The following is a 22,226-nucleotide window of genomic DNA, read 5'->3' on the forward strand; positions in this document are numbered from 1 at the left end:
TCTGGGCTTTTATTTACACCCTTTTTTGAACAAGGGGGTAATGCTTGCAATTCTCCAGTCCTCCTCTGGCAGCACCCCTGAGTCTAAGGAAGACTGAAAAACTATGGCCAGCATGTCTGCAATTTCCATTCTCACTTTCTTCAGTATTCTTGGATGCATCTCATCTGGTCCTCATTCCTTATCAATTTTAAATACAGGCAGACTACCCAATACCTCCTCCATATACATTTTAAACATTTCTGGTTCTGAATTACCTCCTCTTTCACCATGGCCTGAGTAGCATCTGCTTCCTTGGTAAAGACAGATGCAAAATATTCATTTAACACCTCGGCCATGCCCCCTGTCTCCATGCATAGATCCCCTTTTTGGTCCTTAATCGGCCCTACTCCTCCTTTTACCACCGTATTAATTTTTACATGCCGACTGGAGACTTTGGGATTTCTTTTTATGTTGGTTGCCAGTCTCTTTTCATACTCCCACTTTGCTTCTCTTATCTGCCTTTTCACCTTCCCTCTGAACTTTCTATATTCAGTTTGGTTCTCAATTGTATTTTCCACCTGACACCAGTAATAAGCATACTTTTTCTTCTTTATCTTGATTTCTATTTTGTCATCCAAGGAATTCTGGCTTTGTTTGCCCTACCTTTCTCTTTCAAGGGAATATTTCTTGACTGTGCCTGCACTATCTCTTTTTTGAAGGTAAGCCCATTGTTCAGCTACCATTTTCCCTGCCAACCTTTGACTCTAAATAATTTGACCCAGATCTATTCTAATCCCAATAAAGTTGGCTTTTCCCCAGTTAATCGTTACTCTGGATTGATCTTTGTCCTTTTCCATTGTCTGCCTAAATCTTATGATACAATGATCACTGTCCCCTAAATGTTCTCTTACTGACATTTGATCCACTTGGCCCACCTCGTTCCGAGGAACCGCAGGTCTCACAGTGCTTCCTTTCTCATTGGACTGGAAAGGTACTGCTGTTAGATATTTTCCTGCATACACTCCAGGAACTCTTACCCCTCTTTGCCCTTTACACTACTACTATCCCGGTCTACATTTGGATAAATTAAGTCCCCCATTATAACTACTCTATAAATTTTGCACCTCTCAGTAATTTCCTTGCAAGTTTGTTCCTCTACAGCCTTCCCACAAGTTAGTGTTCTATAGGCTACACCAAACAATGTAATTGCACCATCTTTGTTCATTAGCTTTAGCCAAATAGATTCTGTCTTTGACTCCTCTGGGACCTTTCTCCTCTTTCTCCAGCACTGAAATGCTCTCCTTATTCAGTACTGCCACCCATCCCCCTTTTCTTCCTTTCCTACCTGTATCCAGGAGTATTTAACACCTAGTCCTTCCATTCTTTGAGCCAGGTCTCTGATACAGCCACAACATGACAATCGGTGCCTGTAACTCACTAATCTTATTTACCACACTTTGTGCTTTCACATACATGCACAGTAATCCTGATTTAGACTGTACTATTTTCTACCTTACCCTGACCCCACCTATTAACTTGCTATTCCTTATTCTAGTGCTATCTATCACTCCCAGTATTCTGTGTTCCTTGGTATTCCTCTCTGATATTATCTCCTGATTCCCAAACCCCTGCCAAGTTAGTTTGGCATAAGATAGATTTTGGGGACAATTTTAACCAAACCCACCAGGTAGGAAAGATTTTTTTTTTTAACTTTCATGGTGGAGCCAAAAAGAGCAGAAGTACTCCAAAGGATTCACAAGCAGGCTATTCAACTGCTTGAGTATATTCTGTCGTTCAATCAAATCAGGGCTGTTGTGCACCTTAACTCCATTTACTCATCCTCGCTGCTGTTCTGCACCTTAATACCATTTACTCAGCCATCATGCTGTGATCTTGCTCTCCCCGCACCCCCACCATTATAACTGGGTGCCCAAGTAGTTAATCCTGCCACCTACACAGTTAGAAGACAGCGAGACGTCACCTGGCAGGATTTAAATGAGGGTTGGCTATTACAATTGGAAGAGTCTCATTCTGTTGTAGGTGGGAAATAAAATCACTAATATGGTTTCCCACCAGAATTCTATTGGTAGTTAAAATCCAGGACTTAATTTTTAAAAAAATGAAAAGTGGAACTATGTTGCCACCATTTAATATTATTACATGAACTAATCAACAGACAAACTAATGTCCTTTTACTCTCAAAACCAAAAAACACGGAACATTGTAAAAACAAGCTTAGTGTGGTCTTGCTAATTGTCAACTGTACTGTCAAGATACATACAGTTGTATCAATACATTGTTGAGTCAACTAATAAGGTACATCGCACGAAGTTGTATTTCCAAAAGGATTACAAAGCAGATTTGTTTTCCTCTCTTCTGCTTCAACACATTGCAGGAATTATAGATTGTTACTGGATGTCAAAGAAAAGGTTTCTGAACAGCTTATAGATATATTTAAATGAAAACATAATACTGAACACAGAAATATAATACAATTAGGATTAGATTTGAAAAACTAAATGCATTGAGTCTCTTTCGATAGGTGGACATACTTCTTATATTGTATCCCTCCCACTATAAATGTAGCCTTCAGAAGCTAGGTTTTGCAAAATTAGAAGATGGAATATTTATTACAATAAACTAGTCTTCTCAGAATTCAATTGTACAGAAAATAAGAGATAAAATTCTAGATTTATGAACCTTCTTTTGCTTGGTATAACACCCATCTCTTCACTGTCTCCTTCAGGTGTAACCATTCGTGCCTGCCACCATTCATCATCAGAGGCATTGATAACATGCAAAATGTCTCCATATTTGAAGCTGAGACCTTGACTTGGAAGACCACTGTCCTTGGTTTTTTCGTAGTCAAATAGAGCTCTGAAAAACATATTTCAAAGGGTTTTAAGTCTTGCATTTATTGCTACACAAAGAAGTTATGTGCTGTTGTTTTAAGCATATATAATTATTTAGACTCGAGATATATTGATAGTATTGATTGTTTTTTTTATTATGTTACTTAACAATATACAATGATAGGGTGCCCTACAGCCTCAAGACATATATTTCATAATCAATGTGCTGGTCACATTTATGAGGAGCTATTCATTTGAATGTGGGTAGTATTGCTCATGGACAGAAGAGGTTAAGCGGAAATGAACCCGCATACGCTCATGTTATCTCCTAAAAGCAAATCACAGAACAGCTCTTCCATCTATTTAACGATGAAGTCTAGGATTTTCTCACCTGCCAATCCAGCAGATCTAGGTTGCACAGAAAAGTGGCTACAAAGGGAAAATGTCAGGACTGTAGAGGTCTATTTTAAATGGAAACACAGTTGCATCAAAACTATGCCTCAAATTTCAAAAAGTTACGCTAATTCCTTCGGGTGAACATGTAGAAATCACTTGCCTAAGAGTGGTGCTTACTGGTTTCAATAACAAAGATATCCTCAGCTACCCCAAAAGTGCTACACACAAAGTTATAAGCCCAGAATTTATGAGATCTGGCATCTTACTGCAGCACTTATTGTTGTACAGTGATAATACTCAGTAAGAAATAAAAACAGCACAGAAATTGCAAATTAATCCTTCTGCTCAGTTTACAACATTTCCCATTAAAAATTAATCTGCATTATTTACAGAGAAGATTTAAAGAAGAATTACAGGAATACCAGAGGAGAACATGAAGGCATGAAATATACATATAATAAATGAAAAGGAAACTATTAAAAGAGTTAATTGTCTAAAAGTCACTAACTCATCAGGTCTACCCTCTACAATACTGGTAGATTAGATATCAGAGGTACTCATCTAATTTTCTGAAACTTTTTGGTATCATGATTGTACTAAAAGGACTGGAGGGTGCCAAATATTACACTCCTATTCCAAAAATGGAAACCAGATAACTATAAATCAGCTATCATGTCAGTACTAGGGAAGCTGCATGCTTATGATATTTGGTCAGAAGATAATACATTCTAATGTATATCAAAATAAGAGTTAAGGGAACCGGGAGAAAACTCTCTGCTGGTTGGAGTCATACCTAGCACAAAGGAGGATGGTTGTTGGAGGTCAGTCATCTCAGTTCCAGGTCATCACTGCAGGAGTTCCTCAGGGTAGTGTCCTAGGCCCAACCAACTTCAGCTGCTTCATTAAAGACCTTCCTTCCATCATAAGGTCAGAAGTGGGGATGTTCGCTGATGATTGCACAATGTTCAGCACCATTTGCAACTCCTCAGATACTGAAACAGTCCATGTCCAAATGCAGCAAGATTTCGACAAGATTCAGGCTACGGCTGATAAGTGGCAAGAAACATTCGTGCCACACAAGTGCCATGCAATGACCATCTCCAAGAAGAGAAAATCTAACCATCGTCCCTTGACATTCAATGGCATTACCATCACTGAATTCCCCATTATCAACATCCTGGGGAGTTACCATTGACCAAAAACTGAACTGGACCAGCCCTATAAATACTGTGGCTACAAGAGCAGGCCAGAGGCTAGGAAACCTGCGGCGAGTAACTTACCATCTGACTTCCTAATCCTGTCCACCATCTACAAAGCACAAGTCAGGAGTGTGATGGAATATTTTCCACTTGCTTGGATGAGTACAGCTCCCACAACATTGAAGAAGTTTAACACCATCCAGGACAAAACAGCCAGCTTGATTGGCACCCCATCGACAAACATTCACTCCCTCCACCACCCACGCACAGTAGCAGCAGTGTGTACCATCTACAAGATGCACTGCAGGAGCTCACCAAGCCTCATCAGACAATCGCTTCCAAACCTACGGCTGCTACCATCTAGAAGGACAAGGGCAGCAGACACATGGAAACACCACTGCATGGAAGTTCTCCTCCTAGCTACTCACGGTCCTGATTTGGAAATATATCGCCACTCCTTCAATGTCATTGGGTCAAAATGCTGGAACTCCTTCCCTAACAGCACTGTGGGTGTACTTACATCACATAGATTGCAGCGGTTCAAGAAGGCAGCTCACCATCACCTTCTCAAGGGCAATCAGGGATGGGCAATAAATGCTGGCCCAGCCAGCGACGCCCACCTTCCATGAATGAGTAAAAAAAATAAGAAATGCTTCTTCCTTTATATAAAGAATCATTTTTAAAAACAATTCCTTCCCATTTACTTGCATATTTGGTCACTGAAATTACAAACTAAACCACAACATGCCTCATCAGAACATAGGAACAGGAGTAGGATATTGAGTTCCTCAGGGCTGCTTTGCCATTCAATTAGATCATAGCTGACCTGCAGCTTAACTCCACTTTCCTGTCTTTGCTGCATATCGCTGGAACATTTGAATATATGAATTAGGAGCAGGATTAGGCCATTTGGCTCCTCAAGCCTGCTCCACCATTTGATAAGATCATGCTGATTTGATTGTGGCCTCTACTTTACTCTCTATCCCCTGTAACCTTTTACTCCCTTGTCAGTCAAGAATTTATGTAACTCAGCCTTAAACATATTCAATGGGCTAGATTTTATGGCACCCATTCGGCTGTGTTTTTGGCGGTGGGGAGGTGGGGCAATAAAACACAAGGGTAGCTAGCCCACTATCTTCTTGCCCAATCCCAAGCTGTCCCCTATAATACAGGGGGTGTGTGGGTGTTGAAATCAACAGCCTGCCTGCCATATGTAATAAATAATAAAGGATAAATTGAGTTTGTTTACAAGCCACTTAACCCCAATATTATGCTGCTCACACCATAACCTGGCTGGCATGGGCAGGCAGATGGGAGTGGGCAGCCTGTTCTTTCAAAAAAGTTTTTAAAATGGCGGGAAGGGGGTTACTATCTTTTGGAGCAGGTTGTCCTTTGTGTATTCCACCTGTAGATAGTGCCCCCCTTCTGCTTTGCTGTCCGCACTTCAAAACCCACACCCCACCCCACCTCACCCCCTCCTTAAGGTGCCTGATCCCTCCCCACCCAATACCTTTAGCATGAATCCGGAATCCACTGGGGCTTCATCCTGGGTCTGCTTGTTGTCCTGGCACTATGCACTGCTGAGCTCTGGCACTGCTGGGACTGCAAGAGCTGTCAGCTAATTCCATTGAAGGGATGGAAAACAACATTTTCCTTGTTGTTGCTGCCTGCAGTGTGTTATTGCTGTGGGCTGCACTTTTTTCATCCGTCAGTTTCCAACTGACATTTTAGGAAGGAGGTGAGCACTACACCTCCTGTAAAAGCCAACCCAATGATCCTACCTTCACTGCTCGCTGGGGAAGGGAATTCCACAGACTAACGACCCTCTGAGAGAACAAATTCTCCACATCTTTATCTTAAATTGGAATTCCCTTATTTTTAAACTGTATCCCCAAGTTCTAGTCTCTCCCATGTGGAGAAACATCCTTTCAGCATCCACCCTGCCAAGTCCCCTCAGGTTCTTAATAAGTTTCACTAAGATCACATCTCATTCTTCTAAACTCCAATGGATACAGGCTCAACCTGTCCAATCTTTCGTCATAAGATAACCCCTTCATCCAACGAATCAGTCGAGTAAACTTTCTCTGCACACTTTCTCACGCAATTAAATCCTTTCTTAAATATGACGACCAAAACTGGACACAGCACTCCATATGTGGTCTCACCAACTGCACAACAATAGCAAAACATCCCTACTTTTATATTCCATTTCACTTGCAATAAATGGCAACAGTCCATTTGCTTTCCTAATCACTTTCTGTACCTGAACACTTATGTTTCGTGATTCAGGTACCAGGACACTCAGACCGCTCTGTACCACAGAGTTCTGCAATCTGTCTCCATTTAATTAATATGCTGCTTTTCTATTCTTCTTGCCAAAGTGGACCAGTTCACATTTTCCAACAATATACTCCATTTTCCAAATTTTTGCCCATTCACTTAACCTACCTTTACAGGCTCCTTATTCCTCTTCACAACTTACTCTGCTTCATATCTCTGTTTCATCAGCAAATTTAGCAATGATACATTTGTCCTTTCATACAAGCCTTTGTTATAAATTGCAAATAGTTGAGGTCCTATCACGGATCCCTCTGGCACCCCACTGGCTTTATCTTGCCAATCCAAAAATAACTAATTTATCCATGCACTTTGCTTCCTGTCAGCTAACCAATCCGCTGTGCATGCTAATATGTCATCCTCTACACCATGAACTCTTATGTTGTATCACAAAATCACAGAATTTTAATGGCACAGAAGCAGACCATTCAGCCCATTGTGTCTGCACCGGCTCTCCAAATGAGCATTATGACCTCGTGCCATTGCCCTGTACACCTGCACAATGTTTCTATTCAAACAATCATCTAATGCCCTCGAATGCCTCGATTGAACCTCACTTCCAGGCAGTGCATTCTAGAGCCGAACCACTCGTTGTGTGAAAAAATTTCTTCTCACGTCACATTTGCTTCTTTTGCAAATCACTTTAAATCTGTGCCCTCTCATTCTTGATCCTTTTATGAGCAGGAACAGCTTCTCCCTATCTAATCTCTCCAGCCCCCTCATGATTTTGAACAAAGGTAGTAACCTTTGATGTGGCACCCTGTCAATTGCCTTTTGGAAATCCAAGTACACCACTTCTACAAGTTCCCATTTATCCACGCTGCTTGTTAATTCTTCAAGGAGCTCTTATAAATTAGTGAAGCACAAATTCCCTTACACAGATCAATGTTGACTCTAGAGATAAAAACAAAAAAATTGCGGATGCTGGAAATCCAAAACAAAAACAGAATTACCTGGAAAAACTCAGCAGGTCTGGCAACATTGGCGGAGAAGAAAAGAGTTGACGTTTTGAGTCCTCATGACCCTTCGACAGATCGTTGAAGGGTCATGAGGACTTGAAATGTCAACTCTTTTCTTCTCCGCCGATGCTGCCAGACCTGCTGAGTTTTTCCAGGTAATTCTGTTTTTGTTTTCGATGTTGACTCTGCCTGATTGCATTAAGATTTTCTAAGTGCCCTCTGTTACGATCCCAGCTGGTGTTATTACTGGATAAGTCAGATCCCAGAGTGAAACCTGGCTTGATAGGTCCTAATTTTTTTAGAAAACATGGAGGAAAGTTACTGAACGAATTCACAGGAGTCTGCTGATGAACTTTTAACACAAAGAATCAAATATTTATTATACAAGAAAAATGAACTATATTACAACAGACAAAAAAGGTTGAAAAGATCTCAATACAAATGCAAAGGCCAGGATTTTCCAGTCATTAGGCGGGCTCGGCGGGAGTGGGCTGTTGCGAAGCTGAATGCTGTCCGTGATCGGCTCTGCACTGCGATTTCATGCGGGCAGGCCAATTAAGGCCCGCCCTGCATGGATTGCGAGTGGTAGCTGAACTCTCTCGGTGTGGGTGGGGGGAGGAGAGAGAGTTGGATCCAGCGCTCTTTCACGCATGCGCACAAAAGAGCACTTTTAAAAATAATTATTAAAGGCATTAAAAATTTAATGAAACATGTCCCCTCATGTGACTGTGTCATTTGAGATGGCACATGTTTCTAATGTCAAAAGCAAGTTTTTATTTAATGTGTAATAGCTTTAGGAAAACTCATTCCACTCGTGGATGAGGTTTCCTAAAAAATGTAAAGGTCGCTTGGCCCTTTCACCTGCCTGCCAACCAATAGGTTGGACGGGCAGCGTGAATTTGAAGTTAATTAGTTCGTTAGTGGCCTTAATAACCTTTAAATTATTGGCGGGCATGCAGCCGACAACAACGCATGCTCACCAAATGAAATATTGCGAGACAGCGCAATGACGTCGGGACGCACGCCTGGTGTCATCACGCATCATATTTTGTTCCGGCATGACTGGTGCACGCCTGCATGCCAATTGTAAAATTCTGCCCAAGAAGATGCTTCAAATTTACACTATTCCTTTACCCCAGCAAAATCTTTACAGACATATAAACGAGTGAAGAGTTACCACTAGTTTGACACAAAGGCTTCTGGCTTGGGACTGGCACAATTGAAACGGTTTTCTTTTTGTGGATTCGTAATCATTCACTTGATGGTTCTCAGCCAACCTGTAACTCTTCCCAAGACACCCAAAAACCACACTCTAAACTCACTGCTCATTCAACTGCACAGAAAGCAAATGAGTTCTGTAAGCTGAGTCTTCCAGTAGCACCTCTGCTAAACTGATCATTTTACTGATATAACTGATTATCCAGTGAATCACTTTCCCACTAGCCTTGCAGTTTTTCTTCTCAGAGAGCTTATAAAATCCCTGTCTTCTCTCTTTGACACACATAATAAACTCTCTTTACTGCATTTTCTCTGTGTCTGTGTAACTTGACCACTGTCGCTAGGCAACTGCAACATTTTCCCATCTGCTTCAATTTTTCTTTCCAAATGCGACTCTGACTGTCCCCAGACTCCACAGGCTAGTCCCGTCCTGCTCCTGAACTCTATTGCTACTTTATGTCCTGCTATGCTCCCAAACTCCATGGGCAGAATTTTCTGCCTGTCGGGCGGGTGGAGAGCCGATCCCGCCAGAGAAGTGGGCCGCGCTGCCATTTTACATGAGCCGGCCAATTAAGGCCCACCCAGCGTACGTCCGACAGGAAGTGCTATGCGCTTCCTGTGCGGGCGGGGGAATTCCCCAAAAACAAGAGAGTGCGCACCTTCACGCATGCGCACGAAAGAACACATATCTCCCTGAGGCAAAGTGCAGCCTCAGAGAGATCGCTTCCACTTTGAAAAAGATTAAAAGTAAAAAATTCCCTAACACGTCCCCCTCATGTGATAATGTCACACGAGATGGGACATGTTCATAATTTACACTATAACTTTATTAAACTTTTTAAAACCCTGCATGAAACCTCATCCCACCAGTGGATGAAGTTTCATGTTTTTTCTATTTGCCGCAGGGGCTCCTGACCTGCCCGCCAACCTTAAGGTTGGATGGGCAGGTCCTTTAATTGTTTAAATGATCCTGTCAATGGCCTCAATTGGCCATTGACAGGTTGGCGGGCCCACAGCTGATTTTGCTGTGTCCCCGCCTTCCTGAAAATGTAAATGGGGCGGGATGATGTTGGGGGTTCTCTGCTTTATGACACGCTCCGCTCCCCTTATCTAATGAATATCTAGCAATCTCAGTCTTGAAAGCTCCAATTGTCCCAACATTCAAAACCTTTTGGGGGAGTATGTTTAATGTTAAAAACAAACTTTAATTGTGACACAAGATTTTGTTGTTGAGCAAAAAATAGAGGATGCTTTTTTTCAAATTATGTTTTAAGTGATTTGACTGGTTCACATTCTCCTCTCTTGAATTGCTTGGATCTGTTGAATGGTCTTGCAGGATTGGTTATTTTCACAAATCTTTAGTGGTTCTCATTGCTAGTTTTCTAGCTGATCTTCTCACTTTTTTCATATACTCCCTACCTCTTTGTAATGCCTGAGAAAACACTAACATCAGTAGAATTTGATTAGGTGCTTTTATTCCCAGGCCTTCTAGAAAAAAAACAAATAACAAAGTAATACAGAGAGGTGTAATTGCTACAATATGTTTATCCAATTCAGTGGCCGGGGGGGGAGGGGGGGTGGGTGGTGAGGACAACTAGACTTCAGTTAATATTATGCAAATACCATATGGGCTAATTCCACTCCCCAACCCCCTCAGAATTACAAATTGATAAAATGGTACTTATAAGAAGGAAGTAACCTTTTGGCTTTGATTCAACATGTTTTAGACGCCAGCTGTGGCTTAGTTGGTGATACTCTTACCTCTGAATCAGAAGGCTGTGGGATCAAGTCCTGCTCCAAAAACTTGAGCATGAAAATCAAGGCTTACATTCCAGCGTAGCTTTGAATGAGTGTCACACTGTCAGAGATGAGATGTGAAACTCAAGCCCCATCTGTTCTCTTGGAGGAATGTAAAAAATCCTCTGGCAATATTTTGAAGAGGAGCAGGGGAGTTATCCCTGATATCTTGGCTAACATTTAGCCCTAAATCAACATCATTAAAATAAGTCATCATCAGGTTGCTGTTTGTGGAAACATGCTGTGCACAAATTGCTGCCATGTTTTTATTCTTTAGAGTCGTAGAGTCAGAGATCTACAGCACAGAAAAAGGCCCTTCGACCCATCAAGTCTGCACCGGTCAAACAAGTACCTAACTATTCTAATCCTATTTTCCAGCACTAGGCCCATGGCCTTGTATGCCATGGCATCGCAAGTGCACATCCAAATATTTCTTAAATGTTATGAGGGTTGCTGCCTCTACCATCCTTTCAGGCAGTAAGTTCCAGATTCCCACCACCCTCTGGGTGAAAAAAGTCTTCCTCACATCTCCTCTAAACCTCCTGCCCCTTACCTTAAATCTATGCCCCCTGATTATTGATCTCTCCACCAAGGGGGAAAGTTCCTTCCTCTCTATCCTATCTACGCCCCTCATAATTTTATATGCCCCAATCATGTCCCCCATCAATCTCCTCTGCTCCAAGGAAAATAACCCCAGTCTATCCAATCTCTCCTCATAACTAAAACTCTCCAGCCCAGCCCAGGCAACATCCTGGTAAATCTCCTCTGCACTTACTCTAGTGAAATCACATGCTTCCTACAATGCGGATTCCAGAACTGCATGCAATACTCTAACTGTCTCCAGTTCCAGCATAACCTCCCTGCTCTTATATTCTATGCCTCGGCTAATAAAGAAATAAAGGCGAGTATCCCATGTGCCTTCTGAACCACCTTATCTACCTGTCCCACTACCTTAAGGAACCGGTGGACATGCACACCAAGGTCCCTCTGATCCTCGGTACTTCCCAGGGTCCTACTATTCATCATGTATTCCTGTGCCTTGTTTATCCTGCCCAAGTGCATTACCTCACGCTTATCTGGATTAAATTCCATTTGCCACTGATCAGCCCATCTGACCAGCATGTCTATATCCTCCTGTAATCTAAGGTTATCCTCCTCACTATTTACCACCCCACCAATTTTCGTGTCATTTGTGAACTTACTGATCAACCCTCCTACATTCAAGTCTAAATCATTTATATATACCACAAATACTAAGGAACCCAGCACCGATCCCTGTGGAATCCCACTGGACACAGGCATCCAGTCACAAAAACACCCCTCGACCATCACCCTCTGCTTTCTGTCACTCAGCCAATTCTGGATCCAATTTGCCAAATTACGTTGGATCCCATGGGCTCTTACCTTCGTCATCAGTCTCCCATGCGGGACCTTATCAAAAGCCTTGCTGAAGTCCAAGTAGACCACGTCAAATGCATTGCCCTCATCTACACGCCTGGTCACCTTTTCAAAAAATTCAATCAAATTGGTCAGACGTGACCTCCCCTTAACAAAACCATGCTGACTGTCCTTGATTAATTCCTGCCTCTCCAAGTGTAAATTAATTCTGTCTGTCAGAATTGCTTCCAATAGTTTCCCCATCAGCGAGGTTAGACTGACTGGCCTGTAGTTCCCTGGTTTATCCTTTCCTACCTTCTTGAATAATGGCACCACGTTGGCTGTCCTCCAGTCCTCTGGCACCTCTCCTGTGGCAAGAGAGATGGGATGATGGAATGTGGGCATTGCTGGCAAGACCAGAATTTGTTGTCCATCCCTAATTGCCCTTGAACTGAGTGGCTTACCAGACAATCAAACTTCTTGGCGTGGATCCTTCCTGGCTCCCACCCAATTAAATGCCCTCTCCACCTCCCAGCCAGTGTCTGGAGGGGGCATTAAATTCTGCCCTTAGAACCTTACAGGACAGGAGACCATTTGATCCATCATGCCAGTGCTGAAATTTTCCTCTATTATTTCTGGTTTCTACACTATTATCCTTTGTTATTCTTTCGCGTCTGGATCTCTTGTGATCATGTTTTCTGTGTTTTTTTTTCTGACAATTGCAAGTATTACTGCTTCCACGTTTTTTCTCATGTCTTTTGTAGGTTTCTCTTGAGTTTACTTTTCTCACTTTTACCTTCTTTGGTTGGACGTCACTGACGGTGAATTTGCTCAGCCTCCCAGAAAACTCTGTATATTTTTCATATATGTTCAAGCTGCAGAAAATATATTTTACTGCAGCATTGAGAAACCCACTAAAGTCACATGTTTTATACAGTTCTGCCATAAACAGATATATTTTCATGATCCCTTTGATTCCTCTGGTTAAATTAGAACCCATCCGCAAAATAAGTGTCTTCAGCACAATATATTCTTTGCCTACTGGGACCAATTTTTCATATGTTTTGTGTTTGCGCTGATCAGGAGCAATCAGATTTTTAATCAACGTATCTGTTCTGGGTCTGCAGGTAACAAACAAAGCTGCTCTTTTTTTGACATCTACTGCAAGTTCATTTGCCTGAAAATTAAAATATAGACTCTCTACAACTCACTCCAGCATGACCAATTTGGAACTCTTCAATTTTTTTCAAGTAATCCCAACATGTTAAAAAAAAATCAATAACAATGTTGACTTCTAAGTGCCAAAGATTGTCAATACTAAATCTTTTAAACAATGTACTGTCCTTTATCCTTATCACCACTGTTATGTCTGAATCAAATTAGTGAGGTAATTAACTACATTTATTTCCAGATTCTCTTGAACATTCTGTCAAAGAATAGCAATGTAAAAATACAAGAGAAGCATAATTACCACAGAATGCTGACGCCCATCAGGGAAACAACTGTTCACAATATGCAAATGTGATACACATAACTCTTCATTTTGAATTTGGTGCTGTGTTATCTTAATAAAGTATAATGTCAAAAGTGTCACCAAATAGGAAGTGCACTAGATGCAAGATTTTTATTGCATAATTGATTAATTCTGTAATTGATTAACTATAAAGTATTGAGAATTTTTTTAAATTCAGGTATCCCAGTGTTAAAATTTATCTACAAAAATGCACATTGTTCACTAAATTATGTCAATTAAACTTGATCTCACTAAACACCTGAGCTTTAAACCTATTCACAATTGTATTTAGAATTCATTGCAAGTTGTTAGCTCCTACCATTGGATTTATATGTGGCATACAAAACAAATAATCCATCTAATATCAGCAAGGTACTTTTTAAATTCATTCATGGGGTGTGGGCTTCTCTGTATCGGCCAGCATTTATTGCCCATCCCAAGTTGCCCTTGAGAAGGTGGTGGTGAGTTGCCTTCTTGAACTGCTGCAGTCCATGTGGTGTAGGTACACCCACAGTGCTGTTAGGAAGGGAGTTCCAGGATTTTGACCCAGTGACAGTGAAGGAACAGTGACATATTTCCAAGTCAGGATGGCAAGTGATTTGGAAGGGAACTTGCAGGTGGTGGTGTTCCCATCCATCTGTTGCCCTTGTCTATCTAGATGGTAGTGGTCATGGGTTTGGAAGGTGCCATCTAAGCAGCCTTGGTGAATTCCTGCAGTAGATGGTACACACTGCTGCTACTGTGGTGGAGGGAGTGAATGTTTGTGGATGTGGTGCCAATCAAGCGGGCTGTTTTGTTCTGGACGGTGTCAAACTTCTTGAGTGTTTTGGGAACTGCACTCATTCAGGCAAGTGGGGAGTAATCCATCACACTCCTGACTTGTGCCTTGTAGATTGTAGACAAGCTTTTTGGGAGCCAGGAGGCTGGGTACTCGTCGTACAATTCCTAAACTCTGACCTGTTCTTGTAGCCACAGTATTTATATGGCTAGCCCAGTTCAGTTTTTGGTCAATGGTAACCCCCAGGATGTTGATAGTGGGGGATTCAGCGATGGTAATGCCATTGAACATCAAGGGGCGATGGTTGGATTCTCTCTTGTTGGAGATGGTCATTGCCTGACACTTGTGTGGTGCGAATGTTACTTGCCACTTGTCAGCCCAGGCCTAGATATTGTCCAGGTCTTGCTGCATTTGGACATGGACTGCTTCAGGATCTGAGGAGTCCTGAATGGTGCTGAACATTGTGCAATCATCAGTGAACATCTCCTCTTCTGACTTATGATGGATGGAAGGTCATTTATGAAGCAGCTGAAGATGGTTGGGTGCAGGACACTGCCCTGAGGAATTCTTGCAGTGATGTCCTGGTACTGAGATGACTGAACTTCTTTGTGTTAAGTATGACTCCAACTAGTGGAGAGATTTCCCCCTGATTCCCATTGACTCCAGTTTTGCAAGAGCTCCTTGATGCTGCACTCTGTCAAATGCAGCCTTGATGTCAAGGGCAGACGTTCTCACCTCACCTCGGGAGCTCAGCTCTTTTGTCCATGTTTAAACCAAGGCTGTAATGAGGTCAGGAGCTGAGTGGCTCTAGAGGAACACAAACTGGGGGTCAGTGAGCAGGTTATTGCTCAGCAAACGTTCCTTGATAGCACTGTTGATGACCCCTTCCATTACTTTACTGCTGATTGAGAATAGACTGATGGGGCGGTAGGTGGAGGGGTTTTATTTGTCTTGCACTTGGTGTACAGGGCATACCTGGGCAATTTTCCACATAGCCGGGTAGATGCCACTGTTGTAGATGTACTGGAACAGCTTGGCTAGGGGTGTGGCAAGTTCTGGAGCACAAGCCTTCAGTACTATTGCTGGAATACTATCAGGATCCATAGCCTTTGCAGTATCCAGTCCCTTCAGCTGTTTCTTGATACCACGTGGACTGAATCGAATTGGCTGAAGACTGGCATCTATGATGCTGGGGACCTCTGGAGGGGGCCGAGATGGATCATCCACTTGGCACTTCTGGCTGAAGATTGTTGCGAATGCGTCAGCTTTATCTTTTTGCTGTGCTTGGCTCCTCCATCATTGAGGATGGGAATATTTGTGGAGCCTCCTTCTCCAGAGAGTTGTTTAATTGTCCACCTTTCACAGATGGATGTGGCAGGACTGCAAGGCTTAGATCTGATCTGTTGGTTGTCGGACTGGTTAGCCCTGTCTATCACTTGCTGCTTATCCTGTTTGGCATGCAAGCAGTCCTGTGTTATAGCTTCACCAGGCTGACACCTCATTTTTAGGTATGCCTGGTGCTGCTCCTGGCATGCCCTCCTGCACTCTTCATTGTCAAAAATATCCAACTGAGGAACATCAGAATATAAAGAAATACACAAGTGTTAATCAGGGTCAATGTATTCCTTTCAATTCTGCATTTCAACTATGAGTGATTGAAAATGCAAATTATTTGTCAACATGTACAGTTACAAATTAATTGCCACATTAAATGGCCAGATTGAAATTTAAACAAAAGTCCCTCTTCATTTTGTAAACTGTGATGTTTTATTCTTTTGATCAAATCCATACTGCTCTATCTAATACCTGAAATGTCCAGATTTTCATGCGTTATTTTATAATTTCTGCCATGTTCCACTCTGGATTGCTTTCGCAACAAGTTGGAGAATAAAAAGAATGAAAGTGTAATTTGTTCAGATTTATATCCATTTAGAAAGAAAATAGAAAGACAGAGATGCAGCAGATTATCTTTGCAAATTTATGCATCCAGAATAAATAAAACAAGGCAATGAATAGGCAATCAAGGCAATTCCATTTTCAGCATTTAGCCCATCTGTTTATGTAACAAATTCTTGAAAAAATTACACAAGGCTGTAGTTAGTTTTTAAACATAAGAAGAGCCCAAAGATTGATTCACAGCAACAAGGTGCTTTCAAACTGCCAGTATAAAACCAAATTTAACTAGTGTGCTGTAAATATCAGTTAAGTTGTTGCGCACTGAGAAAGTTGTATTGTGGACATCAAGCTAAGTTAGGTGGATCACAGGGAAAGTTATTGAAACCAATGAAATGGAATTACTGAATGACAGCCTGCCTGTGATTGGCAGTATGGGATTATAGGGCTTTTTTTGAAGGAGGGTTCATAATTGCAGCAGAGATACCTGAGGTATTTTTGGTGCATTCTTTCAGTTAGTAATGTAGACTATGAGGTCTATGCCTCAAAAGAACTTCACCTTTTAAAACCACTATATTTGGAGTAAGTCACTATAAGTTGCCCTGCTTGAGGCTATTTCGCTTTAACGCCACTTAGTCTTTAGTACTGTTTTTGACTTATGTTGCCATTTTCGATTTTACATCGTCTGTACTCTGGCCCTACCCACCCCCACGTTGAACGCTGGGCCAGCCATTGCCATGTCCTGATGCCAGAACTGCTGGCATCACCAGAGACCCAGGCTGTAGGGAAAAAGCAAGGCCTGAGATCCCGGGAGCAGGAGCGCAGGGCAGGGATGTTAAGCTGCCGGGCGCCAATCAGGTGGTGAACTGTGATCAACCTGGGGCGGGGGGAGGTGGAAAGCTCCTGTCTGGCTTCTTCCGCAGCCTTCTCCAGCTTCTCCTGCGGCTCCCCCCAGGTTGTTTTGCGGCCCCACAGGACGAGAGAGAGATGGTCGGAAAATAGCGAGAGTGGGAAAGGAGAGCGGAACAGAGTGGGAAAGAAGAGAGAGAGAGAAGATAGGAAAGGAGAGAGAGAAAGACAGGGTGGGGAGAGAGACGGAATGGGAAAGGAAAGCAAGCAAAATGTTGAGCTGAGTTTCAGGAATGCTGTGGATGAGACACAGAAGCTGCGCTACTCAAGGCCTGTTTGGATGATTTAGTGTTATCTAATTTCAATGTATATAGTATTTCTGTTATATTCAGTAACATATTTTACTTTGCAAGTTATTCCATCTGGGAACGCATGGCGCTGCACATGCACGGTACAGAATTCCAACTTGCACATTAAATTTCCCCGCAACAGATCTACAAAGGAATCTAACTCCAGCTTTAACATTGATTCCTATGGAAACCCATGATTCACATAAAGTTGATAACTTGAAGTCACAATTTTTGGGAATGTAACTAGAACTTGATGTGAGGACTTATTGTGCAGCAAAAAGTTGACCATTCAAACCTTTGACAGCTCAGGTTCTTTAGCAGTTTTTGAAATTCTTTTTCATACTTTATCACAACCAAAGAATACAAATTTAAGTGAGCATAAAATTATATGACAATAATCCTAAGTTTTTCTGTTAAAAAGTAAGTTCTACGTTTTCTTATGTAGCTATATGCTATTAAAGATCCAATCTAATGGGAAGAATTTTCCCCCCGTTGGGGGGGGAAGTGCAGGAGTGGGCACGCCTCCGATCGACAACCCCAATTGGGGGTGTGCTGCCATTTTACATGGGCGGGCCAATTGAGCGCGATGCATTCCCTGTGCGGGCAGGGGGAGGGGGAATCCCTCAGCTGAGAATGTGCTCTTTTGCGCAAGCGCACGAAAGAGTGCAATCATTTCCCTGAGGCTAAGTGCTGCCTCAGGGAGATTGACGCCAAATTTAAAAATGGTGAAGGTGCAAAAATAAAATTTCCCCGACATGTCCCCTCATGTGACACTGTCATATGAGTTGGGACATGTCCATCACTTTAAAGCATATATTTATTAAAATTTTAAAAACCCTCATGTAACCTCATCCCGCCTGTCGATGAGGTTTCATGCTTTTTCTGAAGCCCGCCAGGGCTCCCAGCCTGCCCGCCAACCCTAAGATTGAACAGGCAGGTCCATTAATTATCTCAATTACTTTCTAATGGCCTCAATAAGCCATTGACAGGTCGGCGGGTGCGCAGCTGATTTGGTGTGCCCCTGCTTACCTGAAAATTGAAATGACGTGGGGTGACGTCAGGAGTTCCACCCAACGTCATCCCACGTCATTTTACGCGTCGGCGAGCGGGCCCTGCCTCCCGCTTGATGACCTAAAGATCCTGGCCAATGATATATTGTGAAGTTGAAAATATTATGTTAAAAAGCACATTAACTCACTAAGAAGCATTGAAAGTTTACTAAGTCTCTACAATATTATGGGCTAAATCAGACAGCAACTTCTTATATCTACACGTGTGTAGTAAGGAAAGAAATGGCCCAAATTTTGCAATCAGAATATTGGTGAGGCTATCAGTGCTCACCGTTACTACGGATTAAATCAGACAGCAACTTCTTATATCTACACGTGTGTAGTAAGGAAAAAATGGCCCAAACTTTGCAATCAGAATATTGGTGAGGCTATCAGTGCTCACTGTTACTATGGATTAAATTAGACAGCAACTTCTGGCATCTGCACATGTGTAGTAAGATGCAGAAATATGAGAAGTTGCTGTCAGATTTGCCCTGTTTCTCCACAAGCTACATTATACTGGTAAAAACAAAAAACTGCAGATGCTGGAAATCCAAAACAAAAGCAGAATTACCTGGAAAAACTCAGCAGGTCTGGCAGCATCAGCAGAGAAGAGTTGACGATTCGAGTCCTCATGTTCTGTGGAAGGGTCATGAGGACTCGAAACGTCAACTCTTTTCTTCTCCGCCGATGCTGCCAGACCTGCTGAGTTTTTCCAGGTAATTCTGTTTTTGTTTTACATTATACTGGTGTCTCTCCAATAGACTTGGCATTAAAATGCATGTAAGGATGTAATGTTGCTGTACTTAACCACTCCACACACCAAAAACAGTTAGGACATGTTCATTGCTCTCAGTGGCGAAGGAATGATTTTATTGTTTACCCAGTGTACAGTATACCAGGCAGGTGGGAGACTGGGAAATGTTTGATTCAGAGAAAGTTGGTTGTCCTAGTACAGGAATCACAGTTAGTTAATATACAGGTACAGCAAGCAATTAAGAAGGTAAATGGTATGTACGTTTATATTACACAGGGGTCAGAATATAAAAGTAAAGAAGGCTTACTACTATTTGTTATGAAAGTATCATAATATTCATAATATTTTTCTAGTTTATTGTAAAGCAGGTTTATTGGAGTATAGTTGGTTCTGCCTGTGTGATTTAACTGCATTTGGAATCAGGTGGTAGACTGCAAGCTTGGAATTATCAAAAGAAGCTAGGTGTAGAAATGTGTTGGAAATTGTAATGTGTAAACATGAATGCTGGCTTAGCACGTAAGGTGTGAAGGGAATTTGTATTTTTAGATAAATGAAGGAATTGTTTGGATTTCAAAGGGATGTTAGCCAGTTTACAACTAGCCAGAGAAGCAAGGCTAAGGAGTGTGCTTATTTTTCCCAAAGGTTACTGACAATATTGGCAACATGAAAGTTATATTATGGGAAAGATACCATTCCAGAGAAAAATGGAACAATAAAATTTACATATTAAAGAGAGAGAAACATACACAAAGGAGAATGAAAGGCTATCTGAGGTGAGTGCCATGTAAGATCTAACAGGAGTGTGCGAAACAGCCTTCAAGAAGCCTCCAGCCATTTGTGCATAAGTTGGTTGTGTCCAGTAACTGAAGTAAGAGAAAACCATTTGGAATTCCAATGTCAAGTGGGTACTGTGTTAACATGCTGGTTTTGTTTTAAATCTAAAATCTATTTTGGACTGTTGCCTTAAAGGGGGTGTGTAACTGCGAGTCAGGTTAATTAGGAATTTTAGGTGTTGTTATAGTAGTAAGTAATTGTGGTCTTATGTGCTTGAAATCTTTTATTTTGATAATAAATATTTTAATATAATTTTTTAAGATATCTAAAGGTCTTGGTGGACTCGTTACTTCTGAATTCAGTGCACACATCTTCTTGTAATAAATACAAATTGCAAAACTATTGTGATAGCATAGCCAAGTTTCCCTTATGGATTTGGTCCACCTGGCATACATCATCTGTCACGTCATAATACTATTTCACAGGGCACTTGTGATGTTGCACATGGGAGTACTATGTGCAGTTTTATCTCCTTAACTAAGGAAATACATGCTTGCTCAATAAAGGTTCATTGCAAAGGTTGTTTGGCGTTTCACGGAGAGGTCTGGAGGCTTGTATGGTTGAACATAACCCATAACAATATACATATCCAAGGTACTGCCATGCATGGGTGCTGACTTCATGTCAGTTCCTGCCAGACTCTAATCAGTACACAGTCTACTATCATGTGACCAAGGGTGGTATTGTTATCCAGGCCTACATCAACCGTTGCTCTGCCAAACACCCTTATATTACACAAGGGATGAGGGGAATGTCCTCTGAGGAGAGATTGAGTAGACTAGTCTTATATTCTGTGGAGCTCGTAAGAGTATAACTGAAAAAAGAAGACATGTCTCGGTTTTTCATCTTGCACTCATCAGGACACTTACAAGAATAAGGGGAAAATAACAATTTATAATGTATGTGAAGAGAGTGCTGATTGGTTGGCAAGTGACACTGCCTTGCCTAGTGTCATTAAGCTATTAATGGATATTATTGGAAATTATCTTTCTTTTAAAATAGAGGTTTAGTCTGTGAGTGTGGATTAAAACCAGCTAGTCTGGGTGCTTTGATGTATACCAGTTTTGAGTTGTAAGAGAGGTAGAGTGCATTTGCATTTTGTTGAATAAAGCATTCAAGAAGGGGAGGGAAATCTGGCACCTAGCTAGCAGAGATCAAGCAATGTTTATATTACTAATAAAATTGATACTATGAAAGGAGCTTTATTGTTAGAAGAGGTGGAGTTCAAAGGGGTTGGTGATACAATGAGAATTTACATTCAACGAGATGTGCTGGGTATAACCAATGGCAGTTTTGTATGTGCAGGGCAGAGGCAATGCACGTTCGAAGCCTGTAAGCCTACCTCTGTGTCTGCAAAACAGCCTAAGTAAAAGGAACCTCATTTTGAATTTGTAAGGTGAAAATGCTTTGCCTGGTGTCTGCTTAGAGTCTATGGGTTGCTGTTGCCTTAATGGGGGTGAGTTTGAGAATTTGTTAAAAGTTATGATAGTAGTAATTTATAGCCATGTGTTTATATTTAACTTATGTAAATTAATAAATGTTTTATATGGTTTGTTATAAAAATATCTTGAGAACTGGTGGCCTGATTCCTGAATTTAGAGCTGCATCTCAAATATTCCACTTAAAAATATAGGTTATGTCAGTTGTTTAATGTTTCTCTCTGGGATTTTTAAATAACTCAGCTTTACCAACCACTGTGTCATAACACCTGCTTTAAATTTCAAACAATGCTTGGCAGTTAACTGTCAGTCAACATTACTGGAGCATTCTCCATAGCAATGCCACTCGCTAACCAATCAGCATTCTCTTCACATACAGTATAAATTGTTGTTTTCCCCTTATATTGGCATACTTGCGAATGTCCTGTCGAGCGTAAGACATAAAGCTTAGACATGTCTCCTTTTTCAGCAATACCCAAGTTTAAAAGAATGAGAGGTGATCTAATCGAAACATACTAAATTGTTAAGGGAGTTGATGGATGTAGATGCCGAGAAAATGGTTACCCTGGCTGCAGAACCCAGAACATGGGATCATGTTATCAGAATAAGACACCAGCCATTTAGGTTTGAGATGAAACATTTCTTCACTC

The 22,226-nt window shown here is 41.6% G+C and overlaps 1 protein-coding gene across 1 annotated transcript in view; it reads right to left on the reverse strand.

Moving 5' to 3' along the window:
• dlg2 (discs, large homolog 2 (Drosophila)) overlaps positions 1 to 22,226 on the reverse strand; it is a 916,179-nt gene that overhangs the window by 146,543 nt on the left and 747,410 nt on the right. Inside the window, 1 exon segment of the mRNA XM_041198640.1 lies at positions 2,680 to 2,856. Coding sequence (XP_041054574.1) covers positions 2,680 to 2,856 — 177 coding nt within the window.

The sequence above is a fragment of the Carcharodon carcharias genome, chromosome 11 (assembly GCF_017639515.1).
Source record: "Carcharodon carcharias isolate sCarCar2 chromosome 11, sCarCar2.pri, whole genome shotgun sequence".
In the NCBI taxonomy this organism is placed as follows: Eukaryota; Metazoa; Chordata; class Chondrichthyes; order Lamniformes; family Lamnidae; genus Carcharodon; species Carcharodon carcharias.